The 17096-nt window shown below is 45.4% G+C and overlaps 1 protein-coding gene across 1 annotated transcript in view; it reads left to right on the top strand.

Moving 5' to 3' along the window:
* GAK (cyclin G associated kinase) overlaps window positions 1-17096 on the top strand; it is a 2243070-nt gene that overhangs the window by 1219836 nt on the left and 1006138 nt on the right. The window contains exon 17 of the mRNA XM_069626358.1: window positions 11010-11127. Within this exon, the coding sequence (XP_069482459.1) occupies window positions 11010-11127 (118 nt within the window). The remainder of the gene's footprint in view (window positions 1-11009; window positions 11128-17096) is intronic.

Raw genomic sequence — 17096 nt, 5'->3', positions numbered from 1 at the left:
ATATGGACGTCTGTTGTTGATACAGTCCATCCCAAAATCCTCTGCCGAGGAGGTGAATATAAAAGGTATATACAAGGCAGAGGAGAACTGTCCCGCAACCATTACCAGGAAACAGCAGGGGCGAACTGCTGTGGGTAAAGACCTTTGTGCTGGCTGTGGCACTGTAACCAGGACCATTCTTTATTTAATAAATGAGCAGCTCAGATGTAATCTTTTTATTTTAATGGTTACATCCTAATTCAGGCACTGTGCTTCCTGCCACAAATGATACACAAATGTATTGTAAGCTTTCTTGTTCAAGACGTTTCAGGATTCTCTGCACACAAATTGCAAATAGTAAATGATAAAGACGTTTTTTAAACGCTGTGCAGACTGTGGGGTAAAGATGTCCATAACAGACCCTCACTTTGTCTGTCTGTGGTGTTTGGGGACAGGCCACAAGGTGGACGACTGTGGCTCATGTCAATCCATGACATTCAAGGCCTTGTGGGAAATGAACTGGAAACTTTATGCAGGCAAGCCCTCTCCCAAATCCCCATCAATTACCCTGTCCGAAAGAAAATCGTCCTCCGATGTATTCCCAGAGAAAAAGCATCCTAAACATTGGAGACGCTCAATCAGGACGCTCGTCGTCTCACAAAAAAATAAGAAGCAACGCCACAGATCCTTGTCGACTTCTTCCTCCTCTCCTGATAGTGTCTTTCCCTAAAAAATCTTTGACTCCTGTGGAATGGGAAGATATCCACTTAAAAATGCTTGGCATTTTACAGAGGCAGGCTCCATCGAGTGCCCCTCTAAAGGAGTCCGGGAAGTCAAGCCACCCCTCCACATCTACGAAGAGCAGTAGGGAGTCTCATGTGTTTCCTTCCTGTGCACTTAGGAGCCTGGGACCAGAGGCTCCTCGACACAAGTCAAAGGAGTCGTTTTGACACATAAACAATCTTCCTCCTCAAAGTCATCATCTCTGGTCTCAAACCCTTCATTGAAGGTATCAAAGTCTTTGAGTTTGTCACCTGAAACATCGAGGCACGTAATCCATTTGAAACCGCCGAAGCATTCAAAGCCATTGGCTCATTCACGGACCGCTTTGGCAAAGTCGTTGAGACCCTCAGGGCCTTTGATGCCATCAGGGCATTGTGTGCCTCTGAATACTTTAAAACCTTAAGTGGACTCGACCAAGTCCTACAAACCCCTACCTCAACCAGATTTCTTCAGGTCTATGTGTACCATCTTCAAGGAAGATGAGGAGGAAGCCCAAGCTCCATTTGGTTATGAGTTTGGTACACCAAATATAACCAGAATCTAAAATGCAAAATCTGGTAGAGACACTAAAAGAGACGAGCAGTTGGGAGACATCTCCTAAAACTGACTTTGGGAACCCAGAGGTGGCTGGATATTCTGATTCTTCCCATAGTCAGTAATGAGTAAAGTTTCAGAATATTTGTGGTGGTCAAAATCCGCTGCTATTGTGGAAGCTGACGACCTTACCGATATTTTAGATAGTGGTCTCGTAAAGGAAGCTGTGAAGGACCCTTTCATGCTGCCTTAAGGGTGAGAGTAATGGAAAATTGTCTAAAGCCAGATTCCATACCCTCTGTTAATAAACTGTTATCTAAGAAGTACAGAACAGCTTCAGAAGATTCTCCCTTCCTTAGCAGGCATCCAAGACCAGATGGCCTGGTGATTCAGGTCGCAACTGTATCCTCTAAGTCTGCGGCTTACCCTTCAACTCCTGCCGACAATGAGGATAGGAAGGTTGACTCATTGGGAAAGAGAATGTTTCATGCAGGAAGCATGGCACTGTAATCAGCCAATGCTACAAGTGCCTTGGCAAAGTACACACACACACACCCTTTGGGGTGTAGTTGCCCTTTCAGCAGACCATATACTTGAGGAAGAAGAAAGGGATGGGTTTTTAAGCCTAGTCCTAGAGACAGGACAGATGCCATGAGGCTATCTTTACAGTCCAGCTTGGATACTGTGGAATTCCGTAAGTAGATCCATGGCTGCCAGCACTGTGCTGAGACATATGTCATGGCTCAGAAAGTCATGATTTTCCACGGATGTCCAAGCACGTTTGCTGAACATGCCCTTTGATGGTACCTTCCTTTTTGGCGAGAAGGCTGACAACAGCTTGGAGAAGCTGCAGGCTTCAACGGCAGCAGCTAGATCTTTATAGAGGCAATCTGACAACCAGGACAACCCTCAGGTCGAGGGGTGGAAACCCACTTTTCCTTTCTATTCTTCTCTAGAGGAAGAGGACAGTTATCACAAAGGGGCCAAGGAGTGCACCTCGTGGAGGCAGAGGGGGTACAACTCCCCATGCAACACCCTCTGAGTTACATGGGGTTGTCCCCCTAGGCGGCTCAAAGCATGTCCAGGGGGCCCAAGCTCTTTAAGAAAGGATTAAGTTGACTGCTTTTAATTATGCAATAATCACCCGTTCTAAGGGCTGGAACGGGTGATAACAGTCCAGGGCCAGAGTTAAAGCCCCGAGGTATGCTCTGTCGTTTTCCCTGATGCTGTTAACACCCATTCCAACTCTTGGAATGGTTGATTATTGCTATTAGCACCCTGGGTTTCAAATCCGGAAACCCGGGGTGCTACAATAAAGTCTTTTCTTTCAATTAACGGGACACCTTGCGGTGTACTGTTCCGAGCTGGATGGTGGGACTCCATACAGAGCCCTTCTTCCATTTCCATGGGGCCAGCAGCAGGGAGACAAAGCAAAGCTGCGGTAGTTGCCGCAGCAGTAAGCAATTAAGTGGGGTTGGGGAGGGAATTAGGGCTAAATTAGTATTAAAGGGGGGGAGATGGCAGGGTGGGGGAAGCAGCAGTCTGTTTGCTTGGAACACATGCTTGGGTCGTGGGATTTTGCCCGTTATCCAAGAAACCTGATTGGTTGCCCCCTCCCCCGGATGCTAATAGAAAATACAAGCACTAGAAAATCTGCTTATATTTTATTTTAAAAAAGCAACCTTAATCCCTTCTTTAAAAGTCTGGGACCCCCCTGGACATCCTTCGTGCCCCCCTAGGGGGAGCCAGCCCCACAGTTTGAAGACTACTGTTGCAGACAAAAGATCTGCCATAATTGCCAATGTATGTTTAATGTGTGGATGCGATGGAACATGATGTTCACCACCACATTGGTAAGCTTCTCTGTAATAGTTCTAGATAAGGAAGCACATGGGTCCCCCCAGGTTTGTATCTATTGATGTCCTGAGACACTTGTTACTCATCCAAGAAATCAAGCTGCAACTCAAAGTGGACTGCAAAGGCGTGAGCATTAAGTTGTGACAAAATTTGTTTTCAATACTTTGAAACTTAGTGGTTGATTAAATACCTATGACAAATCCAGGGAATTCGTCCCCTCTCGCCATGTGGAGCCCACCTCCTTTGGGACTAGGTAGTTGAGGCTTCTAAGTTTAACACCCCCTTGGGGACGGGGCAAGCAGCACCCGACTGAGCGTGATCTCCTCACCCCCCTTTAAGATTACAGGCAATACCTAAACCGGGATATGTGTTAGCCTCCCTTGTCTAAGGAAGCTAATATCTTCGTTTGCAGGAGACAAATGTGTGAATATCCCTAGAAAAGTGGCTGGTGTGGTTTCTGACCCTTCACTCTTGCCATCCTTGCATGAAGTGCAGAACCAATGGATTGCCTGACCCAGTTGCTGGAAGAAACAAAAAGGTCCTGTGAGACTGACAGACAGAGACAAGCCTGCGGAGGGAACGCCCCTCTTCGAGGCGGAACAAGGCAGCAGCACCATGCAGACTATCGAGAGCAGAGGAGCAGGAAAGTTTGGGGACTGCTGATGCTTTCTACAAAGGTGGAAGCCAGAGAAGCTCTGGCTGGCCGAACAAGAAGTGACATGAAAAGCAGTACACTAGCAATTGCTGGCACTGACGCCGAAGACCCGACGGAAAGAACTGACACAAGTGTACCAGATGCCCCAAGAAGGTGTGAGAGACCTGATACCCCAAGAATGGGTACAAAACCAGATGGTCGGAGACAAGACAGCCCAAGGCGCGGGGTAAGATACAGAAGCCCCCTAAGCAGGCTGAGAGACAGGACATCCCAAGACTGGGTGTGAAAGCCGAACACTATGGTGTAGTGCAAAAAGCAGGATCCCAAGAACAAACTTCCGAGATTGGGAGAAGGAAGAAATATCCCAAACCTGTGTGAAACACTATATTTCCGGACTGAGTAATTACAAACCTACCCAAAGGGCAGTGACTATTTTCCAAGGATGAGGAACAACGGAGACATTGGACAAACCTTAACTTTGAACCAGATTGCAAGACAAGTGGCCTGGAGGAATCTAGAGATATTTGGGTGTGGATCAGATGCCAGCCACCACTTCCAAGGTTCAGTAGAATGCACTGACCAGACTTGGTTTGGGTGAGTTGTGTTGCTACTATTGTTAGTTGTAGGGATAGGATTTGGCGTAGATTAGGCTCTGGACAGAGGACCATTTTGTGTTCCTCAGACATCCTGACGAGCACCCCTTATTATTGTTTCTTTATGGAGTAGGGAAGAAAGCCTCTTCAAAGATGGGGAGAGAATAGGGCTTATTTACTTTGTTTAATAAAACCTGGTGTATAAAATGACCTCTTGTCTGCCTCCTATGTCTTATTACATCCCGAATATTCCAGATGTTGAAATAGGCACTAACGTAGTATTGTAAACCATAAGCATCATCCCCAGTTTTTGAAGTTTCACATGCTGTACGAAGTACGGTATTCATCTAATCACCTGATAATTTAACCTACCTGATTAACATGTTATTTTACTTTTTTACTTTATAACTTTATTTCAACCAAAATAGATCATAAAAGTTGCATACAAAAAATAACATTAAAAATCACTGATAAAATGAACATCATTAATAAAATACAAGAATACACTAAGGATAAAACGTCTAAAACAAATTAAAATATGGAGTTGCCCATTTAGCATGCAGTGCTTATAGATCATTCACTGCTGAAGTTACATGCTTAAGTCGCTTCCTCTACGCCAGCAGCAGAAAATTCCCCATGCCATGCAGCACATCACAATCTCCTGCCAGACAAAGTCACAATGCCATTATGACCGTGTTAACAATTGCTTGAAGAGTGGTATCAAGTATTTCCTCCTAGCGTAAATATACGGTGGGCAAAGCAGGAGAAAGTGCACAGTGCGTTCAACTTCATTAGAGCAAAATGGGTAAGCAGCCGGATAACATGCGTTCCAGTTGTGCTTTATACTGGCTAAAGGCAATGCTGATACGAATCTTTGTGTAAAGGCCCCACATTTGTTTGTCCGGCATATTGTCTAAGTAGCATTCAAAGCCAGCGCTGCTTTCCTAGATCTGTAAGGAGCTAAACTGACTGAGCACATAAGTTTCGCTCGAGAATCTCTCTCCCATCTGTCCCTATAGGCCTTCTTAAATAGTACTTTAAAATGCCCTGGTATTGAATCGAGTTGCAGCCAGTAACCCTCCAGCCCCACAGCAGTCCGCTCCCTTCTTATGGGCGAGAACCACGGCAAGCTTGAGCTTGGATACTGAAAAAGACATTATAGTGAGCATTTTGTTTCAGAGGAATTGAGAGACATAGTAATGCACATGCCACGGCCCTCTCTGACTACCTAATTGTGTATGCCCTGCATAATTCTATTGTGCATCCTCTTGTGCTGGCCTAGACCTTACCGTAGTCTATGACCACTAGTCCATTGTGCTTCCCTCGCTGCCAATGTATTCTCAGACCAACACATGTGCGTCCCACCTGCATACACTGCAGAACACACTAACCAATTCTCCTTCCTGGCATCTGATCATACCCCTAGTGCTTGCCGTATCCTCTTAACTTTAACTCCGTCCCGCTAACATTGCAGAATCCTAACTTGACCTACCCCTTCACCGACAATAGCCCCGTACAGGTACAGGATACCACCACCCTTTCCTCCACACAGTTCGCACTCCCTGCTGACAGGTCCTCCCTCATGTGCCCTCCTACCACTGCCTGCCCTCCGGCCTTCTTAGAATCTAGGCACTACAGGCTGAGGTTGCGCACTATACCTCTACAAAACCATATTCTCCCCTGGCCCAGGGCCACGAGGAACCTTGGACTTGGTACGCACTCTCACTGTTCCTGTGCGTTCAGATGTACTCGAGCCAAGTATACGCGCACCGTGCCTGAAACTCCTCCCTTTCAATGGACGCCCGCCGTCCACAGTAACTCCACACGTTCGCTCAGAACTCATTTTACTAAGCCTGTCAACTCGCCTGCTCTTCCTGGCTCCGCCAACACATACTCTATAGCCTCCACCTCCACTCACCCTTCTAAAAAGAACACACCGCTCCCCCTTCTCAAATGTGCACTCATAAATACACGCTCCCTCCCCGCCCATGCTCTGGAGATCCACGACCCCCTTACCAATCAAGATCTAGACCTACTTGTCATCATGGAAACATGGCTCCATGAGGCATCCGGTCCTGCCATTTCACTATCCCTCCCACCTGGATACTCCATCCTCCGTCAAGACAGACCAATGCTGAAAGGTGGAGGTGTAGCCCTCATTACAAAAGATGCACTCTCCATCAGGCTGAGCAATCTCCCATGGGAAGGCAATGCCAATATCATCTCTGCCAAACTGTCTGTCCTCCAACTGCACCATAAACATACATCTCATTTACCAGCCCCCTGGTCTAGCCCTAGACTTCCAAGGACGACACCTCCATTTACTCGGTGATGACCTCAAAAGCTCCACCAAAACTATTCTACTAGGCAACCTTAATCTAGGCCTAAATGATCTCGAAGATAAATCTGCCGCAGCCCTAGCTAAAGAACTCAGACATGGGGTTTACACAAAAAGTCACCAGCCCAACTCACTGCAAAGGTTGCACCTTAGATTGGCTGGCGGACCATAATTGCTCCACATCTGTCCGCTCCATCACTGCCTACCGGTAGACAGACCATAACTGTATTTAATTCACTGTCCCTATAGCTCCAATTACTAAAGCTCTCATCTATGCTCCTCAAGCGCAGGTTACAAACTCTATAAAATTAACTAAAGACAACCTGCGTCCCTTTCTAGAAGTTGCAGAACTCAGGCCCCCGTTCTCTAGTGACCCAAGCACACTAGCAGATATCTACGCAGATACCCTCACCAAAGCTATCGACGCCATAGACCTGATCGAATGTAAAAAAGAAAAGAAATCTATGCACATTAACTCATGTTTCACAGATGAACTACAGGCCCTACGCACTAGCAAACGTGCTGCATTAACCAATTGGCAAGCCAAGCCTAATGACTCCACAAAGGAAGATTTCAAAAGACTATCCCCCCAGTATTAAGAAGTGATAACTGAAGAATGGGCGAATTCTTTCAACTCACGAATTCCGAACGCCAACTCTCAATCTAAGAAAATGTTTGCCATTTTAAGAGACCTAATCTTCCCCCTCCGCGAGCCCCGATGAGATCAAGGATGAAGCGTGGTGCTCAAGCATACAAGCAGCCATGCTAAAAAAAATAGAACTGCTCCAAGAAAAATTTCAGGTGTAATTCCAAACCCTACCTCACTACGACCAGCCTCCTATGCCTAGCCTCCATGTCGACAATCCCCACAAATTACTCTTCTCTTTCTAAGACTTCATGGAATCGGAAGTCCTCGACCTCCTCCAACAACTTAAACCTTCTATGTGTGAAGGAGACATCTGCCCTCCTAACCTTATTAAAGAATGCGCTGACTCACTGGCCCCTCTCATAACCGCGTTTAACGCCTTATTTGCCTTGGGTACTGTGCCTCCCAGCCTTAAAGAAGCCTGATTGCGCCCACTACAAAATAAAAACCTCCTTACATCCTACCTCCTCCAATAACTACCGACCAATCACCACCGTCCCTTTTTTCCTAAAAATCCTGGATAAAGCGGCTCACATCCAGATTCAACACTTCCTCGACTCCAATTCCATCCTCAGTAAAAGACCATCAGGATTCCGCAAAGGACATGGCACAGCAACTCCCCTTGACCCTAAAAACAAAATAACAGAAATTATGGACAGAGGTAAGCCAGCTCGCCTCTTACTCCTTGATCTGTTTGGCACCTTTGATCTTGTGGATCACAAGATTCTTACCTCATCTCACTATTGCAGCACAATTCTCCAAAGACGCATCCTCATGGATTACATCCTTCCTAGCAGGATGAGCTATGAAGGTTTTCTCAAATCGTGCGAGTGCAGCCCCCACCACCATCCACTGCGGAGTCCCTCAGAGCTTGTGCACAGCTCCTACTCTTTATAACCTGTTCACTAAGCCACTCTTTGATAAACTGGACACCCTCAGCATAGCATATACAAACTATGCCGATGATGCGCAGGTCCTCCTACCTCTCACAGGCTCTTAGAACCAAGACGCTGCAGCCCTCCACCAGATCTATGCCACCATCCAAGCCTGGATGGCAGCAAATGGGTTATGTCTCAATGAAGATAAAACGAGATTATCCTCATTGGTCCTAAGGAAACATTATCCAAACTAGGTAATGAATATGGTAACTTTACAAATGACAACTCCATCATCCTTGTCTCCTCTTCAGTCAAGACACTAGGGGTGTACCTAGACGCCACGCTGTCGATGACCCACCAAGTTAGCGCCATTGCTTCCGCCTCGGCTCACACAACCAAGATCATAAATGCAGTAAAACCCTCCCCAACGGAACAAAACTGCCTTGCTATAGCTAGGCCACCATCGGGGCTAAAGTAGATTATTGCAATGTTCCACTAGCAGGCACTTCGGCAAAAAACCTTAACAGGCTCCAAGTCATACAAAACAATGCGCTCAGAGCTGCACTCAACATTCCTAAAGGAGACCACATTGCACAGGCCAGGCGAGCTGCTCACTGGCTCCCCGTTAAGGAACGGATCACCTTCAAGACCCTTACCTTGACACACGCCTTACCTATCTGAAACCATCGTCGAGCCACCTCCGCACGTCTCAAAAGAACTTGGCACACCAACCAACTGCGCATCCCTCCCATCAAAAGGGCCAAAGCGGGTCGGATTGGTTTCCCTCATATAGCACCGAGCCTATAGAACGCCCTACCCAACACTCTGAGCCGAGACCTCCCCCCCTAGCCTTCCGGAAAAGGCTAAAAACCACTCTTCAACTAACCCAGCCTCCTCTGCAATCATCTTCCCTCTTCCCCTTTCTCCCCTCCCCAACTGCACACTGCTTCTAACCAAGAATTTTCTTTTCCTCTGTATGTAAATATGAATGTATTGTATATCATGTAACTACGTGCTGCTGTGCGCTTTATAAATGTTAATAATAAATAAATGTATAAACTGGCATGAGCAGGGGGCAGGATTTGTGCCCCTCTCAACTGCCACCATCTTCCTCAGGCTCTGGATTTGTTCCTGGCCGGCCTCCCACCCTCTGATCAGGGCTCCCATACGCTCTCGACAAGGGCAGGGTACTGGCCATTTTACACACTATTACTGCCATTCAGTGCACAATCATTTTCAAATAGTAGGCCCAATTTACCCTCCTTCTAGGTAATGCTGCTTTATGATCTTTACAAACAAGCATACGAACCGTGAGGATTCATGTATTCTTATATTCTTATAGTTTTTAATGTTCTGTTTATATAATTTGAGCTGTATTCTTTGACAAGATTCTCAATAAGTTCCATGATGACGTAAATGTGTTCAGTTTTTGTTATAACAAGAAAACGCAAGTGTAGTGTTTGTCCTAATTCGCTTTTCATTCAACCTTAAAGGGGGCTCCCACCTCCCTAGCACACTACCTACTATCGAAGATCTTGGCACAATACGTGTTCTCTACAACCAGGGTACCTCTACTGTCCAAGTTGGCCCTAACCGAGGGAGCCCCAAAAGCCATAGCATTATTTCTCCAACTCCCTTATGGACTTACTAGGCAATCTACACAGGGCTGTTTGATTACCCCGTTATGCCCTTCCTATGATGATGGTTTTCAAATGATTTTCTTCACTCTCCCCTACTTCTGTTTCTACTCTTCCCTACCTTCCTGAATCCCCCTCTTTCCTCTCACTCCATTGTTACTTACCTTCTCTCGTTCCCTCCTGTACTGCACAATTCATTGTCCAGTGTTTGGGCAGTGTTCCCTGGTCTCCCCTACTATCCTTGGCTGATCCCAGCTCTACTTCTGCACCACTGCTTCCCTGCGGCAATTGTGGGGGTCGAGGGGTATAATAGGTGTTGGGGTCTCTCATTCAGCTCCTGTATGGGGTAGGATAGCCCATTTGCACCAGCGCAACCATTTCTTTAGGCTGTTGGGTCCAGGTGCATTGTGGGACGTGTAGTCTTTCTTTTTTATATCTGTGGACTGTACAGTCCAATATCCATCCCAGGAGTTTGGTCCATGCTTTTATCTGTAGCCATTTGTGTTGAGATATCAGGCTATTCTTTTCGCCAAGTATCCAGGGAATTGAGAGACACACCTGGCCATAGTAGAGGCTGGTGGCCTCTGGGAAAGAGGTACCAATGCATGTACCTGACTCCTTGCATACCAGCACAAGGTGGCCCTCTGCTCACTCACACCACATATGCGGTAGGTATGGCGCTAGCATTGCCCTGATAAGATGCCCACCCTAGACCCTGTTACAATTAATGTATTATCTTGTAAAAGAATACCGGACGTTCAACTGTAAAAGAGCATAAAAAGCAAAATAAGGTCTCCTGAAAAGAAGCTGAAAGACATTTTCTTTGTCTTAAATAAACTGTTCGTAAATGTGTTCTTAATCCTCCCTTTACTGTCTCCTTCCTAATATACCCCACATGGATCTTTGTTGTTTATTTGTAAATGCTTTAAAATTGATGGTTAACAGTCCTTTAAAACTCTTTCCAATAATTTGCCATGTGCATAGTGTTTTTGGAAGTATACATGCATTACTTAAATTTGTGTTCTTTGTTATCAGTAACCTATTTTTGGACTGTAGTGTAGAGACATTTCTTATTAAAATTGTAATGTAATAGCTTCTTGTTCATTTAGTGACTTCAAAACTGAAGATGGAAAAGCAGAAATTCCTTTGGGTATAACAGTCCAAGGCGATGTACTTATTGTGATCTATCATGCAAGATCAACACTGGGTGGAAGATTACAAGCTAAGGTATGATGTAACAAATATGTTTTGAATCAGTAACTACAATTGTTTGGAGCTACGTTGCAAATGTTAACTTGTAGTGAGAGCATAGAAAATTAATATACGTTTGAAAACTAGCTTGAATTTACATTTTTAACTGTTGTTGAATGGATGAAAATACCAACATCTTTGAATAATTCCCTTTTGCTTTTTCAAGGACTACGGTAACATATTTATGGATAGCGTGCATCTGTGTTCATATGTACTCAACCCAGTTATCGATAGCTGCCTTGGTCCACTTGCATGGACTGAGGTTAAAAATAAAAATGTGCAGCCCATTAAGATGACTTGGAAGACAGGAAGGGACTTTGGTGGGTATGGTTTAGTTCTGAGATGTGGATGGATATTGGTCTGCAGAACATGAAGATGATAGGCGCTATGATCACCACAAGTGTCGGTCCATCAGTGTTACCAAGGGCCATAGCAGCGAGGAACAGAATAGATTTTAGTACTACACAGTACTAACAAAATAAGTAAATCATTTCCCAAATCTGAGTGGTTGGAGAATGGATGTTCTTGAATATGAATATTCAGCTTGCTGGATGATTAGGTGGATTGGGTATGTTAAACGCTATCTGGGCGTATTTCAGGTAATATTTTCCATTCTAACAAAGTTGACGACTTTATAACCCATTCCACATTCTGTTTTTTAGTTTTTAATTAACTCTTTGGTTTCCTGTGCAGAAATTTGAAATATGTCTATTTCCGATGATTTGATTTTTATAAGAGCTACGTTTACCAGAGAATACCCGTTTTCATGAATTGGCTTGCCCAATGCAAAAAAAATGGCACCAACCAAATTACATCCTTAGGTTCCTACCTAGATGTGAGATTGAAGACCATGGGTCCTATATCAAGTCTGCCACTGCAAGTGCAATCCTTTTGTGGCTTCCTCTATAGCGTTCTGATATAGAAGAAACATAGGCGATGTAGGAGATCTGCATGCAATGCAAAAAGCATTTCCACCAGAATGGCCTTCGCTGCAGACCTGTAATAATGAAAAGGGACCAAAGATGGCACCCACAGGTCCATGGAAGCTGCTATTCTATTTCACCTTTCCAAAGAGGATTATACTACCCTGAGCAATAGCAATGTGAGGAGCAGCTGGAGGAGGCAAAGAAGTACAGCTGTAAACATAATGTTTGGCTTGTGGGATGCTAGAGGATTTATGCTGATGAGGAAGGCTTCTATGACAAATTGCAGGTATTTGCCCCTTCTCACCAAGGGCAAGCTCCCCCCCCCTGTAAGGCTAAGGAGGTGAGCCTGCTCTGCAAAACCCTCCCTTGGGGTCGAAGCGAGTGTGATCTCACCGGGAGAGACTCCTCCTTTGGGGATAAGGACTCCTGTTCCTGTGAGGAACTCTCACACCAACGAATGTAATCGCATAATAATCATAATTTTTCTTTTATAACGCGCTTAATACCAGAAGTTGTTTTCTAAGCGCAGGATCAGGATTCAAACCTGTGTTGCACTGCGTTGTCTTGCTTCCAAGCCAAACGTGTTGCTCCTGAGCTATCCCTCCTCACCATACATGAAGACAACCTGATAAGCCTCAGAACGTGGCATCCTTATCTTTGGCTGAAGGCAATACTAGATGCAACTTAATGGGAAGAGAAAAGGAAGAAGTCTCTTTAATGCGAGACACATTTATAACTTTGCCAAGGAGGAAGAGCAAGGAGGAGAAGCCAATGCACAGACAAATCCCCTGACATCATTACGCCAGCTGGAGGCAAAGCAGAAGTTAGTTGGAGAACTTGTGTCTTCTGGGAAGAAGGAGAATGCGAGGGCAAGACACCGAAGAACCGGTGCATGCAGAATCGAGAAGGATCTTGCGTCTACTGAGAGACGAGCAAGCAACCCGGTTGTAGCGTGATCACAACCTGGTCTTGGTGGGCAGGACGCCCCAAAAACAATGCTGATCCCGTCTGTACTGAAGTGAGGGTTGCTTCACACCAGCAGTGTTATTACAAAGCAGGAGTCGGACTCGGACCCAAGAACGAGAAGCCGAGCAGCAGAGAGAGAGCTAAACCCAACCACCTTCCCCTACCAAGTAATGCATACCTGGGGGGCAGGGAGAAGCTGGAGGCCCACAGATATGGTTATACATCAGAAGAAACTTGTTCCAGTACTCAAAACGAGTTATTAAAATGGAACAATCTCATTTAAGAAGCAAAAAGCCTAGAAGAGTGGGGCTGAGCACAGACAGTTGTTGTATGAGCAATAAGTGGAGAGATCGCCAAACCAGAGGTGAAGGGCCTAGAAGAGAAGTACTGCATCAATACAGTTGGGGGATAACCAGTAAAGAAAGGGACACTCAAAGTCTGAAAAGAAATGATAATAGAATCGTAGAAAGGGGTAGAGGAATACCCCTATTAAGTGCTCCAGGGGAGAAGGCCTGGCAAGTGGTTGCAAAGAGCTATCCGAGTAGCAACAAAGGTTATTGTAAAAGACATTTGGAAAAGGGGACCACAGAAAGCAGAAGGAAGAGGGGGACCACAAAGCAGAAGGAAGAGTGCTCTGGAGGAGCTACAAGAGTTGATGGCAGAGACTATCTGGTCGACCGAGAGGTGGCATAATTCAAGACTATTCAATGACCTAAAAGGGAGACCAGGCAAAGACAAATCATTCCCTTGGTTTCTTTAAGTTATTTAACATTGGTGGCAGAGCTAGATAGGGTAGTTTGGACGGAGGACATCATTTATTTTGACTTTATGACAAAGGACGAGCACCATTCGTATTTTAGATAGGGAAGTTAGGCCTACTTATGATTTCATTAAAATCCTGAATCATATCTTCCAAGTGTCCGACTCCTCCTTCTGACCCACCACACTTCCTAGACTTTCGTTCCCTGATTCATCCAGAAAACAAATTAAATGCTTTTTGTGTTGGTTCTGCAAGCAAGATGTATGTCAGTCTAGTTTTTACAGTACCATGATGTCTTTTTGTTTAGTTACAAAACCCCAACACACAAGAGGACTTAATGAGACACGCCACTTACGCAAATTATCATACACTGCTCGAACTTCTAAAGCTAAGCGATTCTGAGCTGTCATGTAAAAAGTAAATGCAAGTAGGCTGTAATGGTCCTATAGTCTAAATTGTAGTGGGTATTAACCTCACAAATGCCAACATCCCCTTAATACTATTGCCATCTGTCTCCTAGTGAACAGGGCTGTAGATTCACTACAAGTAACCTTTGCATCCAGCTGCAATGCTGCACATGCCCTTGTACTTTAGCTGCCAATCCTATGTGCCATCTTGATGCTGTCAGGCACTTTCAGATTGTACTCCTTTCTGCTACTTTCCCACCACGCACAGCAATCGTGTGTGTGGGTGTGGGTGTGTGTGTGGGTGTGTGTGTGTGGGTGTGTGTGTGTGGGTGTGTCGGTGTGTGTGTGGGGGGGGGGTGTGTGTGTGTCGGTGGGGGTGTGTGTGTGTGTGTGTCGGTGGGGGTGTGTGTGTCGGTGTGTGTCTCGGGGGGGGGGGGGGGGTGTGTGTGTGTGTGTGTGTGTGTCGGTGTGTGTGTCGGTGGGGGTGTTGTGTGTGTGTGTGTCGGTGGGGGTGTGTGTGTGTCGCTCTCCCAGATCCCCTTCAAGTACCCAAAATCCTCAGGGACTTAATTTCTTAAAGGCTGTTGTGAAGCCTCTTTCCAATTCGGAGCCTCACAAAGTTTGTCCCATGTAAGAAGATCCACTACAGTAGTACCCCTCGTTTCTCCACTGCACCCCACCTTGTTGACTCATTTACATCGGTCTTCAATATTGAGGGGCACACTGGTCTTCATGCCACCACTTGCCCCACCAGAACTAGTTCTCAGGTTCCTTTTTGATGATTTAATAAGAGCATGCAAACGCTGAAGTTCTCCTTGGGTTGGTGATGCTACCATTCGTTTCTCTGAGGTGTCATTTTGGAGGCCTAAACACGACTTCTGCACAGACTGTCTGGCTTTGCACCAGTGCTCTACTCAAGTTATCACGTAGACGACCAAAGTATATGCCAACAGGATGCTAACACTATGGCCTCGAGAGCATATACTTCCAGGCTTCAGACTCAATTGTCCAGTGAAGCCTATTCAATTTTTGATTATGAGGGCTAGACACAGACTGCATGCGCCGGTCCAGGCTTGCCTCAGCGGCTGCACAGAGGAAGGCTCTGGATGCAGGACAATGTAAAAGACATACACCTCCCTAATTTGATGTTCAGTAAGGAAGTGCGTGGTCTGAGAGAAGTGCTGTAGTACCTTTTCCTGGGCTACAATTTTCAAACTGACTCTTGAACTTGAAATCTGAGGGTCAAGCCAAAAATTATTTTCCTGGCACTGGTGAGCCCTTTGCGGTCCCTGCCAGCGGACATTATGTAAAAGTCTTTTGTAGCTCTTACTGCCTGTAATGCCCGTTCAAGGGGGAATTTTAGCTTCACGTTTTGCCCTAAACTACTCAATTTAGGGCAAAACCCATTGTCATCCACTAGAGTTTGGCTGTTGCACTTTCTTCCACCTTTTGAAGTCTTCAGATTCATAGAGCCGTGAGGCACCCAACTTACCGCTGCAATACTGTCCTTTCGTAGACTTCTGGTCCCATACTGTTTGACAGGCATCGGATGCCACACCACACCCTGGCCCTGCCCTATCTAGAATTAATCCGCAAGCCCCATCTTAAAGAAACATCTGTTTGGCCGACTGGCTTCACCTTCAAGGAGGATCTCCTTAATCGACCTATTTAAACGAATACTTGCAGAGGTTCCTCCTTCAATTTCCTGCATCCTCATTTGTACCCTTGTAGGCTCTTCCTATCTTGTCCCGCTACAGCAGCCATACCCCTTTTGGGCCAGTCAGTGGTCCTAATAACGGTGGTCGGTCAAAAGACCGAAAAAAAAATCTCGAAATACAATAATCTCGAATCCAAAATCCCGAAAAAAAAAAGTCGAATTTTTTATTTATTTAATTATATGCTTTTTTGGGGTCAGGTAAGTAAAAAAAATGGGTTAAAATAAAAAAAAAAATAGAAAAAAGGGGGGTTGGGGGGGGAACCCCCCCATTTCGAACAAAAAACGTCATTAAAAAAAAATTCGACTTTTTTTTTTTCGAGATTTTGGATTCGAGATTATTGTATTCGGGATTTTTGTTTTCGGTTTTATTACTATAAACCGTTCATCAGTGATTGCATTGGACACCACACTACAACTCCTGCTTCAACTCTGCTGTCATCACTGGCTGCACAACTGCTATTGCACCCCCTTGGTTGGGATCACTCATCGCCCTGGTATCCAAAGGCAAACTTGGTTGTTCAAAGTTGAGGAGGACACCCCTTGTTTTGCCGGGGCCTACCATGAAAGATGTAGATTTCATGAAGCTTCTGGGCTTGAAGAAGAATGAGGCTTCTGCTGTGGAGGCATAAGTGCTAGCCTGTGTCCTGTCGACCAATTCTCTTCAGTTGATATGCCGTCCCTTCCAGGAGGATATGTAAAAGAAGGTAGAAGATATGGAAATCGCTAAACTCATCAGCTGCAGTGAACAAGAAAAGTGGTGCTTTAGACTGCAAAATGTAGAGGGGAAAATAGGTGTGACCCTGCACTCTTCAGTAGAGTCAGTGGCCCTGACCATTCTTCCCCGACTTCTCACCAACTGAGTGGAGAATAATTGATTAGATTGACCCCTTTCAAAATGCTCACATCGTAACTGGCTTGAATTTAAGATTGTGTGGAAACAGCGAATTAACCAAAGAACTGGACTGTGAAGAACAGTTTCTTGTTGCTCTGGCCTTGACAAAGCCAGTCTCGCTGGACATGTTCAACATGTTGACAAAGGAGGTTTGGTTGCCACAAGGCAGATATGGCTCTGGGTTAGGAAGCTCTTTCAAGACATTCAAAAGAAAATCGTAGGCCTTCCATTTGAAGAATGATTTGTTTCAGGTGACCACTGGCAAACAGCTCATAAC

The sequence above is a fragment of the Ambystoma mexicanum genome, chromosome 6p (genome assembly GCF_040938575.1).
Source record: "Ambystoma mexicanum isolate Mex_15411 chromosome 6p, UKY_AmexF1_1, whole genome shotgun sequence".
NCBI classification, from domain to species: domain Eukaryota; kingdom Metazoa; phylum Chordata; class Amphibia; order Caudata; family Ambystomatidae; genus Ambystoma; species Ambystoma mexicanum.
Note: the sequence above shows the minus strand (reverse complement) of the source record. Positions and strands in the feature narration are given on the sequence as shown.